Raw genomic sequence first — 20,448 nt, 5'->3', positions numbered from 1 at the left:
TCTCTCCTGTTTTTAGGGGAATTGGGTTGACAGAGACGGGGAGTATGGGAATACATGAGCAAGGGGAAAGGGAGAAAGGGGTTGAAAAGAGATGGTGGTTGAGGCAACAAGGACAATTTGGAACTGGTTTTCAAAACACAAAAAGTTTTATAAGGGTGTGGGGTTAAGGGCAACGTCTAGAGAATGTTTATGGCGTCGGGTCAAAGTAAACTAAGGAGGTCCGTGTGGATGAGATCGCTTTGAAAGTGATCAATCATAAGAGGGCCAGTGCCTCCTTGGTTTCCGCCCCCAAATTGTCAAAAGTCAGTTTCATTTGAGCGAGCAGAAATCAACTTTGAGAGGACAGTTCACCTACGAGAGCGTGTATGCCCTCGAGCGCTCGCAAAGTAGACACTCTCGGACGCGTTGTGGCTGCTCAGTGTGCATGCTGCTTAGTTTAATACACGCAGGTGCAATTCTCTCCCTCTCCCTATGTTTTCTTTCATGCTCGCAGATGCCTGTACTACTCTTGATTGTTGAATTGGTACACAAAGAGTAATTTCACATGTGAAATTGTGAAAATTTGTGTTGTTGTTTTATCGCGCTCGTGAGACATGACATAATCCTGACGCCATAAATCTTCAGCAGGCTTTTCTTCTATCATAAAACAAGAAAGACTTGCCAAAGGACACGTAAAATAATTGTTTTTTTAGATGAACTAAAACAACTGTAATAATGTGAAATTCACTTGTAAAGCAGAGCAGGTCTTTATGCTGCTCCCTCTAGGCTTGCTTTGCACGGAGTCAAACGCAATCAGGGAAATGTTGGGGGTAATTAAATTATGCTTTGGGATGATTGTGTATCAGATAACAGAAATCACCTGATGGAGATGCAAGCAAGGCCAAATGTTGTGTTTTAATACCTCTTGATTTAAGTTCAAGATTATATCTGTCAGCAAAAACTGACTGAACACCTCTTTTTTATGGACATGTAACATCCACAGCCAAGAAGCCAAACCAACACGTCTTTTAAACCATATGACGATATTCCTACTCTCTAATACCACCCACAGAAGCGTTTCCTAAATTAGTGCCCCAAGAAGTGGCAGGAAATACCACCCACAGAAGCGTTTTCCGTCCTCATATTTAAACCACAGAACGTAAAGGTTGCAGTTTTTAAACATGTTGTTAACTGTGTGAAGCGGTCACAGTTTGGTTAGGTTTAGGTACAAAAACTACTTGGTTAGGTTTAGGCACCAAAACTACCGGTTATGGACATGACGCAGAATGTCAGGTAGTTCAATTTGTTTCGCTAATCCAGTAAATAAAATAAAAAAAACTTGCTGTTTACTTATATTTTTAAACGGGACAGGATGGACTGAGTGAAAGTCCTGTGTTTGTTTGACCAATCCACCCCCTTAACCTTCTTCATTATGCAAATTTTGGCACTCCTGTATTTCGTCACCCTACTTCCTGCTTTGCTACTGTTATAATTACGGGAGGATACTAGATGGCACAGCCACTATAAACATAAATATGAGTCGTAATTGCTGCTTGAACAAACAACTTTTAGGAGTGTTTTTTGGTGGAAGACTCAGCCAAACAGAGGCAGTTAATTCTCTCTATGTTAATAGAGTTAATTGTTATCTTAATTGGGTAAAACTGGATACTGCTACTAAGTCAATCCATATGCAGGAAATAATACATAAATATATTCCCAATTTGATTAATTCTGAAACACTTCAGTGGGTGACACACTGGTTGCCTTCAATCAAAAATGACAGAGGCATCGGAAATACACATTGATTGAGTCTCTTAACATGAATAATTTGTTTTCTCAACCAAGTGCAGTGCTGCCAGTGCTCTGCCAACCTGGCACCTCACTCCATTAACAGTCTTCTTCTAATTTTGGAGTAACATGAAATCAACAAGTAGCAGGGTTATTGTGATCAGTCTTATATGTTGTTCTTCACACAAAGAAGACAGACACAGACCGATCCTGAGTGTTTCAGCCATGAATAAAGAATCACAAATCAGCCCACAGTGGGCCTATTTGTTACGCTGAAAGGCCGTTTTAGCACCAAAACCCTGCAAAATCTGACAAGCATGCCTGAGCCAGACAGGGAAATTTGTGTTTCAGTCAGATTTGTGTTTGAATCCAACCGCTGACCGTGTGCTGACTGGGAAAAGATGCACAGCATGCACTGTAAATACAGAAGCGTCTCATATATGATTTAATCAGCCACTGTATACTGTGATTCACTGTGAATATGTTCGGCTGTATTTAATTCTGAACAAATGAATAATGGATGTCAAGCTGCATTGATGTGGGTATTCTGCATACTGTGATGTTAAAGTTACATCATTGTTCAATATGATGCTTGCCTGACATTTGCTGGTAGAAATACATTTTGCTGCATTTTTGCCTTTAATGCTCTTGTAACCCCCAATTCTGAATTGATAATTTGAAAGCTCTAGGCAAAGCCATTATCCAAGTAACTGCCACAAAACTAGGGATGCTAACTAAATGTCGGAAAAATTGATGATTCAACTAAAGGGATAAAATTATCATCATCATTATTCTAACGTAATTACCGTAGTAATAATTAGGAATTGTGTATTCGCTTAACATTGTCAAAATATTCCCCCTGTTACCTAATCATGCCATTGGTGACCTATGTGGTTATATGGTTAGTCTTCTGTAAAATATGACACATTACCAATGTGTGTATCATTGATCCTGTTCATTGACCCTGGTTTGCTGTTCACTCATCCACATAAATAAGCATGCGGCATGTTCTGCAAACAGAAAAATCATTGATTGAATCTTAGGGGACAAGGACCAGTACATATTTACATATGCGCACACACACACACACACACACACACACACACACACACACACACACACACACACACACACACACACACACACACACACACACACACGCGTACCATCCCTGAAGACCTTACTGCTGCCTTGCTGATGGAGCTTGTGTTGTTAGTTTTGATGATGGAGAGTCCAGTCCAGGTGAAGCTAGCCTGAGCAGTATCCTCTCCGGTGTTTTTGCAGACTCTGCACACCAACGTGACACCAATGTAGGGCATAGAAGAGGCAACGTGGCAGATTCAACTCACAGTCATGAGCAGAAAAAAAGTGCAATGGTGGTAGCCTTTGGCTGGATAACAATATGGCTACATTGACGAAACAGTAATTCTGAAAACAGATCACATTTAAAAGAGACACAGATATACTGACACCAGATTACATTCTGCCAATGTACTATTCAGCTCAGGAGAGATTCCATGAAAAGTGCTTGTACTCTGTTCCAATGATCTTTTGTTCAAATGGTTCATCAGACAAGTCTTTTGTCATTGTAATTGAGCTTAGCGAAAGTTTAATAAGGAAGACTACCTCATTCTTAATTATTTCACCTCTAGGCTACTCTTTCATTCATTACTCCTTCGAAGCCACACCTCTTGGCTGCATTCCTTTCATTCCCACCTCCCTCCATTATCATATCACTTTAAAATTCAAGCATCAACCTCCTCTTAGTTCATCATCCAATCAAGTAAGCCAAAGATTCCGTCCTTGTCTCTTACCCACATGGGAGCTAATCACTAATCAGTGTGCTCTTTATTAACCCATTCAACTGCTTCTGAGACTCACTGCTTGCCTTCAGTCGCCTTTTTGGCACTTTAACAAAAAACTCTTGCCGCCTCTATCAAAAGTTGTACCAGACAGTCAGCGTCACAAAAGAGAAAATGGATTACCAAAGCTTATTTCCAGACCAGACAAAGATGGTTGTCCGAGTAGAAGTCTCACTTAAGCACAATTTGTCTAAACAGCACCATAGCATAACTGTGAACAAGTTTTCTCCACATTTGGTCTCTTAAAAAACCAAGCAATCTTCAGCAATTATTGAAAGCATAGAAAGTCATAAAAACGAGACGGGAAATTTGCTGTCCCCACGTAGGTGCAGATCGGCATATTTATTTATTTAAATATAAATAAACATATTTTTGTTATTCTAAAGATGTCAATGTCATGTTCAGATGTTTTGCTCTGACCCTTTTAAAAAAACATGTGGAGGCATCTTGTTCATCTTCTGACAAGACAGTATGACACAATAGCAGCATCAGAAAGGTACAATATTCAATTGACATCCATCTATGATATCATCCACTTGTCATTTATAATGCCTTTTTTGTACCTTAATCTAGTTTGTGTCAAATCTTCTCTTACCCCTTCCCTCATGTACATCCACATTAATCTCTCTCTTTAATGCTTTGAAAAAGATATATATATCTTTTTCTAATATTTTCAAAGAATTATGTTAAATTTTGATCTAGTGAAAGATCTCAGTAAACTTTGTAATATGGACATCTTTTTTACCGTCTTATTTGACTACCACAGGGGGACACCAAAGTCAGATATTTTCAAATTCTACTGTACATAGTGGATTTAATATAATTAACATTTGATATACAGTAAGTGCTTAATACCTCAGAGAAAGGAAGGGTTACACATATATACTGTATATATATACCACTGTTATCTGTCTTTATTGGACCATAAACATTTGAAGAAGACCTTAGAAAATCACCTGTGTTCTTCTGTGGCTCACAGCTCATATTTGGAAAACTTGGTTTGTGAATTATTAAGCAGCTGTGGGCATGTTGTTGTTGGCTATCATGCATTGAGAATGTATTTAGTGGTTAAAACCACAGCTGACTTAAATCTCTGTATAAAGACATGCATTATACATGGCTTATGACTCAGTTTACTTCCGTCGCCAAAGAAGCGCTGGAGCATGGGAAATGAAAATGCTAGCCTTGTGGCAAAAGCCTCAGAGCTATGGGATAAAAAGAGGACAGCTTAGGGGAGGAATACAGCAACAGTGGGAGAATTTCAAAGGCAAGAGGTCAAGAGCACTCTATTTTCAATCTTAACATGGGGAATGGGTACAAGTTGGCTGCTATAACCCATATCAAGGGCACGTTTTTGCAAACGATAACCTCCCAGGAAGAGGAGATGAAATATAGTGCAAAAAAGAAAGAGCTTTTCTCAGCAAAAATTCACCATCCTTTTAGTCGTATCAGGCCTGAACATGTCTGCTCAGGATGCCTTTGCGCATGTGGATCTATATACTGTATGACTATGTGTGTGCATGTGAGCGTGCTTGTGTATATTGACAGAGCATCCTCCTAAAGCTGAACCCTTTTCACTACGTCTCTTCTCTAAGATACAGTGAAGCACTTATTATTTGAAGTACTCCGTAAAAGTCACTGAAAGTCATGACATTTACCACAAAAAACTGTAATAAAAAAAAAGTTGTGACCTCCATTTTTTAACCATAATTTAACAGATTTTCGGTATGTATATTTCAGATTTATTGGCTAATCATATTTGCATCTGCAATTAGACAGTAACAAACTCCCAAATACATCCAAATGAGCTATTTCCATCTGTTTTGTGACTTCATTGTCCTTGGCATTGCAGAGTAATCACTAAAATTGCTCCCAGGGCTAAACGGCAAATGCATTCAATTCATCTGGAGACTAGCAGCAAATAAAATAGCCCACCCTTCTTATATATGGTATATTACAGATATAGTGCAGTTTTGAATATAAAAAGCCACATATAGAGGTCTTCTAAGTATGATGCTGTAATGTACATGGCAACACTAAATTGCAAATGACATACTGTAGGTTAAAAGATGACACTAAATTGCAGTTGACACAGTAAGTTCATTCTAACTGTTAACTGGGGGATTGAGCTTGGCACTGAATCCTGCATCCTTAGAATATTGATATATATTAATGCACAGCACTAACACAACACATACGTAATACAGAGCAGTTTAGCTTTGCAATGCTTAATCTGCAAGGAATTGAGATGGGAGCACTTTTTTTTCGCCATCTGCTCTGCGTCTCTGCAGATTTTGCTGATTTATGAAACCCACTGAGTCTGTGCTTCCTCCTCTGCTTTCTGTCCGTTTCACACATTTATGGCTTTGAATTAGGAACAATAGGACCATAGACCGTCGCCCATCGCCTTAACACCCCATTCGGGGCAAGGCGGTTGTTCAGATAGGGAACACTTGGCAAAGTCTCGTGATTAGCAATTTGTCAAAGGGTGAATAGGAAAGGAAATGTCAAATTGGGAAGAAAATGAGGTCACTAAATTCAGTGATGGCATTGCATCAGAGTGCGTGGAGCAAACAGGGGTAGCAAAGGCGAACAAAAATAACCCACTGCAGCTGGACAAAATCTCTCTCCACATAATGCTAGTGGTCCAGTCTCTTGAGAGGGCAGCAGCTGTTATGTATTTCTGTCGGAGAACCATCCCCCCTAAAAAAAAATTTGCAAAAGTAGAAGGTTGTCGTGAAAAGGTTAGGTGAAGCAGTATTAACACTCAGAAATGTGCTGGCAAACATTTTCCTGTATCTTTCCTTTTTTGTCACATACTTTTTTCCTGTGTTATATAAACACCTGGCAGTAGAAAGTGCTCAAGTATGACGGTCGTTAGGAGTGCAAGTGGGGAGGGATGAGTTTGAGTGAAACACATTGTTCTGTTCAAGCTTCATCTTGTGCACACAACGATAAAATCCAACATGAGAAAACGAGAAACATTTATTTTCCCTACCAGAGTCCTGTACCTCAGATACTGAAATAAGATGAGCAAATCATGTCCTCACCCTGATAAGGTGATACTTCCCTAACATATGTCTGTGAAATAAAATGCAGCTCTGAAATCCAATTGCAGTCTCACAGTTGCCTCGCAACAACACTTCATCACACCCTGCCCCGTGGCACTGATAGTGAGATGTGAATAAAATGTAACAGACACAAGCAATTATGATAGATCAGTCACAGAAGGGAGAAAAGAGGCAGGTTCTTCTGCTGTTATATTGTGCTGGTAATTACAGTAAAGAAAGATATTTTAATGGGGTCTGAGGTGAGCATCACTGCAGCTTAATGAAATGACTGTTATGGATATTCTTTTTTACTGAATGCACAGATTGTACAGTTGCTAACGCGACAGTGAAAAAACAATTATGTGCATGCATGCAGACACTTTAGCAAAAAGCAGCACCTTGGGTGTATTTATATTATACTTATCTTATACTGTATGCGCTCTCTTGGAGATTAATGCATTTAGACTCCCTCTGAGATCCCTTTTCTCCCTGTTCATCCCTTCCTTTGGTCAAAACCTTTTGAGTCTATTCAGCGCATAACGTCGTTTGACATTTACATGCATGAGCAAGAAAGAACTATATTGCGAAGAGTGTCATTTACATCCTCCCAGCAACTCCTATTCAGGCTCTTATTCATGTCAGGGGCTCCTCTGGGTGCATTTTGAGTGTGACCAGCTAAGGGAATGAAATTCGCTCTGGCATTTTTTGCCTTTAATCTCACATTGTTTCAGTGGAACGTTAGAACAAGAGGTAGCATGCGAAATCTGTTAAGATTGGAGCATTTTGCCCCTTTTTATTTGCCTCTCTAAGGTCTTTGGAGACGATGGTGAGAGACAACATATTCCAAAAAAAAGACCCTGTGCCCAGCGAGGTAAATCGAAGGAAAAGCAGTCAGTGGTTTCTCATCAATAAAACCACAGAGTAATTAGAGAAAGCACTTGAAAGCCAATTTGCGAGTTGACAAATGATCAATCTTCATCTGTAACGCAACCCCAGTAGCATACAGCAGCAGTCGTGGATGTGGTGACAAATGGCTTGCCTGTTCTAGCTAGCATCTCATTCTCTTTGGTGAAATATTCTGATGCTAGCTAAAGAAGTACAACCATTCTTTGTTTCCTATCAGTGCAAAACACCTTCTCCTGGAATGAGATGAACATAGGAGCACATTCCTACGTCTATGCTCTTTTTGGCTCAATGTGTTTAAGAGACATATGCTACTGATAATCAGCTCAGCTGCCCCATTCATAATGGTAATGAAAAGGTGAGCTCTGTGTATTAAAATAACAGATTGAAGGGAAAATCTGCCTGGGAAAAAAAAATAATTCAAGTGACACAATGTTTTTAGTTCCCTTGCTGCAGAATCCCCCATGAAGCAAATTAATTTCCTTTTTATTTCATGCAAAATTTAATTGCCCTTCGGTTAGTCAATGTACTTGATTTATCTGAATCACACACCCAAAAACTGTACACCTTTACCATCCACGGTATTTGCTCTCGAGTTTACTCTGATACCTCATCAATTAGTTTGCTTTATGACCAAGACAGTCCCTGTTTGAAATCATGTCATGAACCGCCCCCACTTCGCTGCTGTTCAACTGGGCAGCTATCAAATAAACCTCACAGCACACTCCTTGCACTGCTTCACATGACAGATGCAACCGGCTCCTCTCCCCGGCTTGCATTGATCCTCCCTGAATAGATTTTTGGACACAATAATTCAGCAGCCAGGTAAATTGGAATAACTCTGACCATTAGTGAATTAGTTTGCTCTTTAAAATAAGCCATTGATCCCCGAGCTGAGCTGATTGGTTGCTGACCAACCGGAGAATTTAATTATCAAAAGATAAGCAAGCGTTGCTTGCTCAGCCATGTTTTCTGAAGGTCAGGGTGCCATTGTAGTCCTTATTTTTAAAGAAACGACAGGAGCAAGGCGAGAGATTCTGGGGGGGAATCCAGTACAAATCAAGTTAGCCATAGTCGGCCTTCCCATTCTTCTGTTGCTTCCAAGCAATTGCAAGTGGCAGACCATTACTACGCCTTTCCAGACACAGCTGTGAGCTGTGCAATATAATTCTTAGAATTCAGACACTGGTTTGGCATATTTATATGCTACTCCGCTTTCTCATGATATTGTCATTCCCTTGCACCAGTGTCACGTAACCCTTTAGTCCCATTGAGGTCATATTAATATGACTTGAAGTTAAAATAACCCAGAAGAGTATAAAAAAACTCCCTTTTGGGCTGCCAGCCATCCATAACCTTACGTCAAAGGCTTTGCTTCACTACGCGCATTATACCTATATCCCTGGGAATGAATTTGCTCTGAGGCAGTCATGCTGATAACTGTTCAAGGAGAACTCCATCTTCTTGTATCTACAAATAATTTAAAAATAAAAATTACATATTGGTGACCAGGTGTCATGCACAAGCAATGGATAGATGGATAGTGCCAAAATACATTATATCTGCTCTAATTCCCTCGAGTCTACCTGTCTCCTTGCAAAGCCTTCATTCTACCCTGATCTCTTGCCTCCCTGGGATTTAGAATACAAATAAGGAGAACAAGCCTCCCCATTCTTATGAACTTTATAGAATAAAGAGGGACACTTAGGGACCCACACAGGGGAGAGAGGAATTGATTGGCAAAGCTAGTGACGGGACCAGAATAGAGATTGAATCCCCTTGAATGAACCAGAATGGAGGAGGAGTTGCAGCATGAATAAGGCTGTATAAAAAGAGGATGGAGAAAACAAGCCTCCCTTGTCCTGTCTTGTGATTTCCTGAAGCAGCATCCTCCCCTTTTTACCCTGCTTATTCAAGGGTAACGTGATCCACTCTCTGTCTCTCCCTCTCTCTGTTTTACTAATCCACTCTGCAAATAACAGTAATCTACAAATAACAGAAGATAATGAATAATATAAATTTTTCTGACATACCAACAAACAAATTTGCGCATGTGAGATTTGGAATCTGTGTGAGTTATGATCATATGCAGCAACAGGACACCAATACCTCAGGATGGAGAGAGAGTTTGAAAATGTATATTTTGCCATGAGCTTGATAGAGTGGAGTCAAGTGCACAACATTTTGGGGCGTTATTTTTTGTTTAATAATCAACAAGCACTCTTGAAATGTGAAAAAGTGAAGCCTAATTTGGTAGCACTAACACATTAAAATGGATTGATTGGAACAGCCCTGCAAGTTCAGACACTTTACATCAGCATGTAGTTGTCAGTGTTGTGCATTAAATAGGATGTTTTTTTCATAATGATAATAATAATATAATAATAAAACAATGTGAATTTGACAGTGGCAGTATGGCTACAAAAATAATGTCAACTTTTTAAAATGTATTATTATAGTTTTGTTTTTATTATCTAAAGTAAGAAAAAGGTCAGAATTGCTGCTTTTCGTCCAACGTCTGTTTGATTGACTGCAGCTGCCAGAGTGCCTGTGTTACACCGTAGGGAAGGAGAGACAAAGTAAACAAACTTGCCCTGTAGCCTACATGTCATGGGCAGACAGTATGCCGTTAGTGGTATTAAAGAGTAAAGACCACACCAGCATCTAACTAGGCCAAAGTGACTTTGCAGGTATGTTTACATGCTGTTTAATGTGCTGCTGCTGAGCAGCTAATTAGCTATCTAGCCTGCAAACTGACATAAGCACTTTTCTTCATTGAATGTTTGTTTTGGTCGCTCGATAAACACACGAAGGACAAAAGCCAGTTTTTGTGAATTAGATAAGAAGACTTAACATTTAAGCTAATGTGGTTGTTGTTCTAAGTCTGTGGCTCTCATGTTGTGTAGCAGGGTGCTGACTGGCTCAGTGTGACTGTCTGCTCTGCCTAAAACACAAAAGTTTCTGCCTTATGTAAGATTTGATTGTCTCCATCAAAACATTTTTCTTTTTTTTTTTAATAACTGCTTCAAAAGTCTTTTTAGCTCCTATACTTCTCAATGAGAAGACATTTTCAGTACTTACAAAGGTCAACAAAAACATGATTTTTGTGAACAAATTACATACAATTAAATGTAAATGTATAAGAGATTAGAAAAACAATAACATAAAAAAAATAATAATTAAAAAATATCTTTCATCTCTTGTGTTTTTCATATAGAATACAACATTCTTGTGTTTCCATTAAGCACAAACTTACAGTACAGGCGGCTGGAACATGGGGCTAAAGATGGGCCTCTTTACAAAATAAAAATTGGCCTCTTAGGAAAAGCGGGCTTCCTCTACTGAATATTAATGATAAAAAGAAAATCATATGTATGTACCTTACAGCTTACTTCTCAGTAAGATGCATCTTTTTCTTTACAAAGATAAGCATCTCTGCCATGGTGCAGCTCAGTCTATTTCTCTTCTCATCCAAGATGTGAGACACAGAGCTGAACAGCCACTTACTGAAAACAATCCACACCCATTGTCCTGGTGCAAATAACTCACCATTTAGCCAGCGCAAAATTGATGCGACACAACAGTTAAACACAGGCCACTGCCACTGGTGAATGGCATCTTATTTGCCGATAGGACGATGGCATTCAACAAAGCTGATACCGATGTTCGGCTGATAAATTGGTGCATCCATAACGGATATGTCAATTGAAGAAACTCTCATAAAATCCAGGATGTTTTACTCACTATAACTTGACCTTTGAAAAGTTTGAGAGTATGCTGATTGCAGTGTCTGACCTGAAAAATATGATCACTGTTTTTTTTTTAATATCACCCCTAAATCCCCAGATTTCCTCCCAAAGCTTTAACCTTTTAAACTGGGTTTGCAGATGTAGTCACATCCTCAGTTGCAGTGAGCGACTGGCTTTAGTGGATGGCCCCCATCCAGTTGCTAAAATATCCCCACGGTTCTCCACCAAATTATTTGGCTCTCCTTGTGATGGCATTGAACTGTTTACTACATCGGACAACAGTTCTCGTAGGACCTGGGCAGCAATTATCAACCAAATGTGTTATCTCCTCCCAAGCTAATTTAACATTATCTACCCTCAGTGGCTTATTTACAGTGCTGCATATTTGCTCTTGGTGAGTCAGCACTTTTGCAAGTGAACATCAGTTTATTCCTGAGAGAATCTTTTTTTTTTTTTGTGTGGTAAATATTCCCGACTGTTAAACTGAAAGAGCAGCGTGGCGTAGAGTCTGCATATTTTAAGGTCCTAATCCCAGCCCATTTCCAACTGTGCAGCTGGTGCACTGCATCACATGGCTCCAACCCACAAAATACCAAAAGTCCATCACTCCACCCCATGTGGACAGTGTTTTTCCACCAGTGGTCATTGGCCTTTTTTCTAGCAATACATTTTAGTTAAAGGTGTGATAATGTTTAGATGCAAAACCTGCAAAGCAAACAAGGAGAAAATCTGGCATTAAATAAATACCATTTAATGGCAGTTTAAGACAGACAGATCTTACATGGCACACAGATAGAAACAGGCTTATAGAATTAAGCACTAAGAATTTACTCTCATGTGGCCATATGAATGTAAATGTACTCACTGTTAGAGGTTTTGGACATTCAGACAGCAATGATGCCTCAGGTGGTGGAAATGACTAAGCCTCTGGGTCAAATGCACAACTGATTTTAATGGTAGTGGAAAAATCAAGAGCACACAATAACTTTAGGGTTCAGGTTCAGTATGTAATTGTAAAATGAGAGTGAGGGGTTCAGTAATTTATGGGAGAAGGGCATATAAAGGTACATTTTGTGTGATCTTACGTGTTTGGTACTGCCTCAAAGTACAAATAAAAACTGTCCATTCTTGCACAAAGCCCCAGCTGTATATGAAAGGATTTACTCATCACCAATCAGCTTTCTTTACCAAATTGACAAGTTTAGCAGTGGTCTATCAAGGCAGTTTAATGATCATGCACAACAGTAATTCAAATTCCAGACAACAAAAACAAAAATAATCTTAATCCAAAAAACACGCATTCGTGACGAATGTATTTTGTTACTGCCATTAAAATGTGTCCAAAACTGTTTTGTGGCACCACCTTAAACAGATTTAGTACAGTCACTGCCATATTTAATACAAAACATATCTATCTTGGGCAAAAAGTATGAATTATCCATTTGCTTTTGTCAATATTTAATACTTTTTTTGTATATGATATGTGGTGTTGATGGAGCTAAATATTCACTAGCAAACTACTACTAGCATCAGGTGTGCTTGCGAAACAGAATTTGGCAAACATTTGCATTTTTTTAACTTTGGTTGGTGGTTCACTCCTAAAAGCCACCGTAAAGTCTAAAGATGCATAACTTATAATGGATTTTGAAATACAATTTTATTTACTGTAACATGCTGAATGGTCATTTCAAGTTTTTATATTTGACTTATTTAAGTTAGAAAATGTGGTCATGATTAATGATATATAATTCAAATGTACACCACATAAAACAAATTATACTCTCAGATTTCTTTTGTATTCATAAACAATGAATGGGAACAAAAAATGCCCCTTTCAACCTTCTAGGTACTAATTGTAACATACTGACAATGGTGACCTTTCTTTTCAATAAGTGAAGTAATTCATCGAAATCAATTATTTAACTTTTTTTTATATACAGTGGTGCTCATAAGTTTATGAATCCATGCTGAAGTTGACTAAAAAGAGGAATAAAAAAATAATCTTTTGGAAATTGATCTTAATGCCTAATTAAAAAAAATAGAGCATTCTTTGTGAATTAATAATGTATCGTAAATAAATAAATGTTCTTCCTTAAAATACAGGGGGCATACCTCACATGTGTTATGGTTAGGATGAAAGATATCTATGGACTGTTATCCTTTCTGTAGACTTGGGCCCGTGGCACCTTACTGTACCATCAAAAAGATTTTTTGTGACATACTGTATGACTGCACTTGATAAAAGGAAATAAAAATAAAAGTAATCCATACCTAGAGATTGGCATGGTTTTATTTCAGTTAGCCTAATAGCTGGTTTGATTTGCCTTGAGAGATGATCTTATGGAAAGTACCCCATGCCAATCTCTAGGTATGGTAAGGGTATGTGATGATGTGGGGCTATTTTAATTCCAAAGGCCAAGGGAACTTTAATACAAATCTGCCTTCCTCTATGGGAATTTAACATAGAGGTGTACTTACTGATGCCCCCTGTATTTTAAGGAAGAATATTTATTTATTCACGATACATTATTCATTCTCAAAGACAATTGGTGTCCTTAAAGGTTGGATTTTTCCAAATCTTTTTAATTAAGGCATTAAGATCAATTTCCAAAAGATGATTTTTTTGTAGTCCTCTTTTTAGTCAACTTTAGCATGGGTTCATAAACTTATGAGCACCACTGTAATTTATTCATTAAAGGATACATTTTCTCATAGATGTTTTGTTTTCCTATGAAAATCAACACTCACACCCCCTTTTTGCACAAAGGCATATCATTATCAATCCCTGCTCAGCATCATCCCTCTCTATCAGATTATGTTTTGTTTCATTTTAACAGCCAAACTCAAATTAGTCTTATGTAATTAGCCTTAAATGACCCTGTTCAGTCCACTGTCATATTTTGTCATTGCCACCGAGTATCTTGTTGATAGGGTGAAAAAGAGGCTTGGTTTCCCTCTGTCAATTGTGCATTTATACCTGAAATGCAGTATTCTCGGTGATAGTTGAGATTTCATTACAATCAGTTTTAAGAACTGATATTACTTCAAATATGGCAGTAGAATTATAATTAGTTACAGCAAGTAGAGATTTTCAAATTATCCTAGATTGTTCCTGGTCCTTTGGCAAGTAGGTGAAGCAGTGTTTAAATAATAAAATGGAATTAATTTAAGGCGTCAAAAGAAAATGACACACTATTGTCAACCGCGATATGGCACACACACACACGCAGACACACACACACACACACACACACACACACACAAAAATATGCCACTGTGTTTCTTTAACTTTTGCAATCAAGTAGTTCATCATCTATTTAACAGGAAAAGATTAGGCAATTACATTTTCTCTGCTCCTTTATGATGTGGTATTGTCTAACAAACCATGAAAGGAGGAGGATTTTTTGCATACAGTAGCACTTGATAGCACACTGTTGGGTGCTCCACGGCCAGAGGCCAAAGTTCTTAAATGCAATTACTGATGGAAATCGTTTCCTTATCAGTAACTAAGAGACATAATTTCACTGCCAAGTGGATAATAATGTTCACAGTCAATGCAAAATGAGAAAATGTATCATTTTCATGTTCTGTTTGAAATTGTAAAGTGTTTTCAAGATTTGTCTTTCAGTTTTTTGCATTATGCAGGATATGATTGTGTTAAATGTAATGGAGCTGTGTAGATTGCTGCAATTTGAAATAAATGAAAGATTATGAGGTACTATACCGTATAATATATCACAATGTAAATCATACTACTGTATTCTTAGCATGAGTTCCTTTTACTGTAAATTGCCCAATCCAGGAAGCGTTTGGTGTTTATTGTCTGCTGCATGTAGGCTTTTTTAAATATAGAAACACCATACATGCCGTCTCTTTTAAATTTGTTTTTAGATGAGCTGTTTCTGCTACTTTGCGCACTGTGTCCAATTTTTTAAAAATGTATGGTCTCAACATATTTATAGTAAGCAGGGTCACATTTAGTATTAAAGTGCCATTATATAAAGCTAAGGGCAATAATACAATTGTATTAACCATCCTTAGCAGCTGTAGTGGAACCAAAATGAGTTCTTATTTTGTATTTGATGAAAAAGGCGATGTTTTGTATCACATTAGTTTTAACAATTCATGAAGTCGCAAGTCAATAGTTGAAAGTTTCCTCCAGCAGTAATTGACACCACTGGGTAAAGGGAGATGGTGTTCTTCCACATTAGTGGCTGGGTGTCATAACATATCGTAAAGCAGCCTGCTAACCTTGTCAGAGCTTATCATGACACCAATTAGATGTAAAAAAAAAAAAAAAAAAAAAAGATAAGGATGTACTTCATGCTCATCTGCAAAAGGGTAACAGTCCTTGTACGGAGGGGCGCAATCTGTGTTCCTTTCTGAAAAACTCCAGGGAGGCATTGAGGGTGAACAACCTCAAGAGCAGAAAATAAATACACATCATGTCACAGTAAAGTGACAATGACAAGGGCACTATCTTATTTGTTCAGTACAACACAATTAACCTAACTCTATGACATATTCTTGTACTGCTAAAATAGACTTTGTCATGTAACAGATCTCTATTTCTGTGTCTCTCTCCCTCCTTCCCTCTTCTTTTCTCTCCCATCAGGTCTCCACATAATGGAGCGAGAATGAACAGAGAGCGGCTTAAAAAAAAGCATGAACTGGAGGTTTATTGAGGTCATCTGCTTCCTGTTTATATGGGACCATATAACAGTTCAGTCTTCCCGCCAGGACCTGTTGGCCACTGAACAACATGTCACCAAGCAATATGACTGGCTCATCTCTGACCGTGGACCTTTCCACCACTCTCGGAGTTATCTGTCCTTTGTGGAAAGATTCCGCCAAGGATTTACGACCAGATATAAAATTTATAGGTGAGTTCACTTTCGGCTTGTGCACTGATGCCACACAGACTTTTTCAAAATCTGTTTGTTTTAATGGTTTTTCTATTTTGAGATTTTAGTTGCAAAAAGCTCTGTGTGCATCTTTTATACTGGTTTGCGACCACTCTCAGCAGTGTAAACTTGTTTTTCTTATATTAGTAAAGTGCTCTGCTAGGACCTTCACTGCACTTTTAGTCATGGATCAAAATCCAAAAATACTGTATCTTACCTTTTGCATAATCCAATTTAAAAGCGTTCCTTACATGTCTTTCAAACTATACGCCCTGATGACATCACCACCAGGGTTATTTTTTTGCCTTTAGAAAGACACCAAACAACTGGTTTTACAGGTAAACTGATCATAATGTGAAAAATTGCAATACATTAGCTTTTTTTGTTTTACATTACAAAATTGGACACCACTGACCATTTTAACTGGCTATTGATAAACCACATAGTATGACACATTAAAACCCGCATAAATTACCCACTACCAAAAATGAATAAAAGGATCAGGGCCCAATATGTGCATTAAAGGTGCAATATGTAACATTTCTGCATTAAAATGTCTAGAAAACGACCATACCTATCTTATATATTTTTTTTGAGTTGTGTAGTTACACTATTCCAAATGTTTCCAAGAAATGTGAAACCCAGAGATATCTGTTATTTTATTTTCAGACACGGGATGTTTCCTTTAGTTGCCTGTCAGTGGAGTCATATGACCTTTCACCCTCTAGTTACTCGTAACTTCCGTCAAAACACGGCACCCAGATCATAGTTTGAGCATAACTGTAAATCAGACAATGTCACAGAAAAAAATACTCTACTACTGCTTTTTCTGCCAGAAGGCATCATTTTGTGATTACAGCAGATATCTTATTTATTGATACATATCAATATCGATATAATACAATGTGTTGGTTGACAAGTAGCTAACGTTAATGCTAATGCTTGGTGGATAACATTATAGGGTTACAACATCGTTCAACACGCTCATAAAGTATAAAGGCAGCGCTGGGCTAACCCAGGAATGAGTTTTATTCTTTATTTTATGAGTTCACCAGTAATGTCAACGTTAGCTGTATAGATAGACGACTAATCTAATGCTAATTTAGCCAGCTAGCACAATTTAGCCAGCTGTCTGTCTCACTCCCCCGGCGCAAAGAGACTTCATTCGGGATGAGAGCTGACAACACAGGCGGGACATATAGCAATAGCCAATTACCGTTAGCCCATAGCCAGCCAACAGCCAGCCACTATCCTTACAGCAATCCATACAGTACTATAAGTACTGTACAGCATTTAATTTTGGTGCCGGGTGCTTATGACGCTAACGGCAGGTTAATGACGCGTCGGGAAACGGACCATATCAGACCCAGATCCGAGTCACAACAGCGGCTATCCATAATGTTAGCTACGTCTCTGTTAGCGCTACCGGTGTTCGTGCCGTTCGGTAGTCAAAAAGTAAAAAAAGTGCACTCCAGTCGGGAAACCTAGTAACTGCTGGCTTGGACATCAAGAACCTAATCAAGTGGCAAATATGTAGTGATCATTTAGACCAGACGACTTTGCAAACCCTGCAAGCAAAAGGACCACAAGTCACTGACAACGAATGCGGGTCCATCCGTCTTTCTAGATGCACCAACAGCTACTGATGAACAGGTAATAACTTTCGGTAGGCTACTCTAGCTAATAAAGCTAGCCCCTTTCCTAACGTTAGCCTAGCTGCTACTGATAGATTGAGACTGACAACATTGGTGGAGATAACGTTAGAGTTCAATGCATTGAGGAGATAGTGACGTTAGCTAACGGTATAGCTAGGTACACTCTTGGTAGATACCTGGCTGGGCTAACCGCTAACTTTAGGTAATTGCTGACAGAAACGGCATGTAAGCTCGGACAGTTAACATGCAAATTGCTAGCCTGTGTGCTTTCATGTACCGATAACGTTATGTGAGTTATAGCCATATGGTTATAGCCTTGCAGAGTGGAATTAGTTGGAGCTCACAGCGGCAGGTAAATAAACTTGCTGATTGTCATGTAAACCAGCTTTCTCTGTAGCCTAGGTAATATCACTGCTGTAGCCTATACTACCAACTACAGGGAACAAAGTATAACTATTGCAATGCGATGCAAGGGTAGTTTTAATTCTAACATTATTCTATCAACACAGACATTTACATCGATAGTCTGGCATTATAATTTATTTGCCTTGGGTGTACTGTGGATGGGTAAGACTGCTTTTAATGGCAGGCTAGCAGATACTGTTGACTTGCGCTAGCCTAGCACCAGCGAACTCTGCAACTGGAAGGACTGGATGAAAAGTGTTGAAAACTGTCTCCACTGATAAATAACACACTGGCTAACTTGGAAATGATGTCCTATGTCCAAAATTCTGAACCACCCCTTTAACCCAACAAAAGGTGGGTTAAGCACCAAAACGAATAGTTAAGATTAAAGAAAAGTGAAGGGGGAGATTGTTCCGGGCAGCTTGGAGATGTTCTGCTGCTGCACAACGGCCATCGACCGTCCTCGCCGTCCTGGCCAGAGATTTCTCCGGCAATCCCCACCCACACCCGTCTCTCAGCCTCGTTGAGTAGCTAGCTAGCGTTACAACAAACCCCATCTGCCCGGTGTTGAAACCATCCAAAAGTAGGGTGACCAGATTTCCTGGAGCTAAAACCGGGACACTTTGCATGTGACCGTAGTGTGTTTGTGCACGCACACGCTTTTTAACGTGAACATGTGCCAGGTCAGACACAGACACAGACAGATGCTGTGTCTCAAACCGCACACATCTGTCAGTATACTGCTAATGTGCACTGACTACTTAGTGCCGTAGTGCCCACTTTCGATGGTTAGTGTTGTCCCAAACGGAACACTTGCGTTAAAACACTTACCGGAAATGACGAGCGGTCGGCTCGCCCCGCCGCCTCTGAAAATCTGACAAAAATCTCTTAAACTGACCTTTGTTGATCTGAAATGAAGACAGATTCAATGTTTTCAGAAACACGTTTCGGTGAACTATTTTCGTAAAAAACGAGATCGTATTCTGAACGAGCCGCCATTATTCTCTGTTGTAAAATCCGGGAGCAGCCAGAACCACGTGACGCATTGGTCCAATCAGCTGCCGGTCGACGTCCCTGGCCCCTCCCCTTTCCGCTGCGTAGTCAAGATGGCGCCCGTTTAGTGCGCGTAGTGTCCATTGTTCCCATAGACAGTATATAATGGACCAATAGACCCCGTTGCTCTGGACGGAGACCAGTGAAGGCTATTAGAAGCACTTTTCCGGTGATGGCCAGCTTTACTGCGCAGCCTCCAACTGAGAGAATGTGACGTGAGCAACGTGTCTGAAAGTTGTAAGTCTTCTGGTAGCTGTGCCAAGAGAAATCTCAATCATTCCCAATCTTACAGATACGGAGACTGTAGGTGTATGTAAGGAGATAACATGGGCACAGGCTAATTATTGATCACTAACATGCTAGTTAACATTAGTAATTAAACCTAAACATCTCATGTAAGTCGAAACTGCCTGCGAGCTTCTCCTGTACTATACGGTAATTCCTCTACTATGCGACAGTAAGTCACTTGGTTATGACACAATCGTTAGCTTATTTTTACAAAAACGTCTGCTACGGAGCCATAACGTGAGGTACAAGGTAATGAAGCCTTTTATACATTGTCGTGTTTCTTTGGAACTAAACAACGGACAAATAGAGTCTTTAAACGCTTCAGATGTAAAGTTATTCGCAGTCAAGTGACGTAAAAAAAAAAAATGGCGGTCAGCGGAATGCTAACAGGAGGTGATGGCCAGTTAGCAACAAAATGGCGCCATGATGGCTCGAGTTCTGAAGCGAAGCTTACCCCCTTGATCGTTCCACACTTAACTTTTTGACCGTTTTTAGGGGGTCATCCGGGTACTTTCAGTGCACTGACTTTTTTTTTGTTATCTCCACTATATACTGAAAACTAAGTGTTTGAAGTGTGCAAGTAGGCGGTTTGAGACACAGCCAGTAACTTCATTATTTTGATCCTAGGCTCCTCATCTAATAAGTGTTTTTTTCCTGTGAAATTAACAAAATTGCAGTAACAGCCTTTTTCAGTTTAGTGTGAGATTTATGTTGAGATTTTTTCTAAAAAAGATTTTTTGAAGTGTTATTTATTCCAATAACAGCAAAGTAATTAAAATGATTTATTGAAAATTTTGAGCATTAAACACTTA

The 20,448-nt window shown here is 39.1% G+C and overlaps 1 protein-coding gene across 3 annotated transcripts in view; it reads left to right on the top strand.

The window, feature by feature from the left end:
- Positions 1–20,448, top strand: part of brinp1 (bone morphogenetic protein/retinoic acid inducible neural-specific 1) — a 159,086-nt gene that overhangs the window by 42,381 nt on the left and 96,257 nt on the right. For 2 of the 3 annotated variants that reach the window (XM_028602441.1, XM_028602442.1), the window contains one exon: positions 15,947–16,214. In XM_028602441.1, the coding sequence (XP_028458242.1) occupies positions 15,997–16,214 (218 nt within the window). In that variant the 5' untranslated portion in view covers positions 15,947–15,996. Of the gene's footprint in view, positions 1–15,946; positions 16,215–17,463; positions 17,889–20,448 lie in introns of those variants that run through there. The other variant, XM_028602443.1, reaches the window with a different exon arrangement.

The sequence above is a fragment of the Perca flavescens genome, chromosome 16 (assembly GCF_004354835.1).
Source record: "Perca flavescens isolate YP-PL-M2 chromosome 16, PFLA_1.0, whole genome shotgun sequence".
In the NCBI taxonomy this organism is placed as follows: Eukaryota; Metazoa; Chordata; class Actinopteri; order Perciformes; family Percidae; genus Perca; species Perca flavescens.
This window is presented reverse-complemented; position numbering and strand designations above follow the sequence as displayed.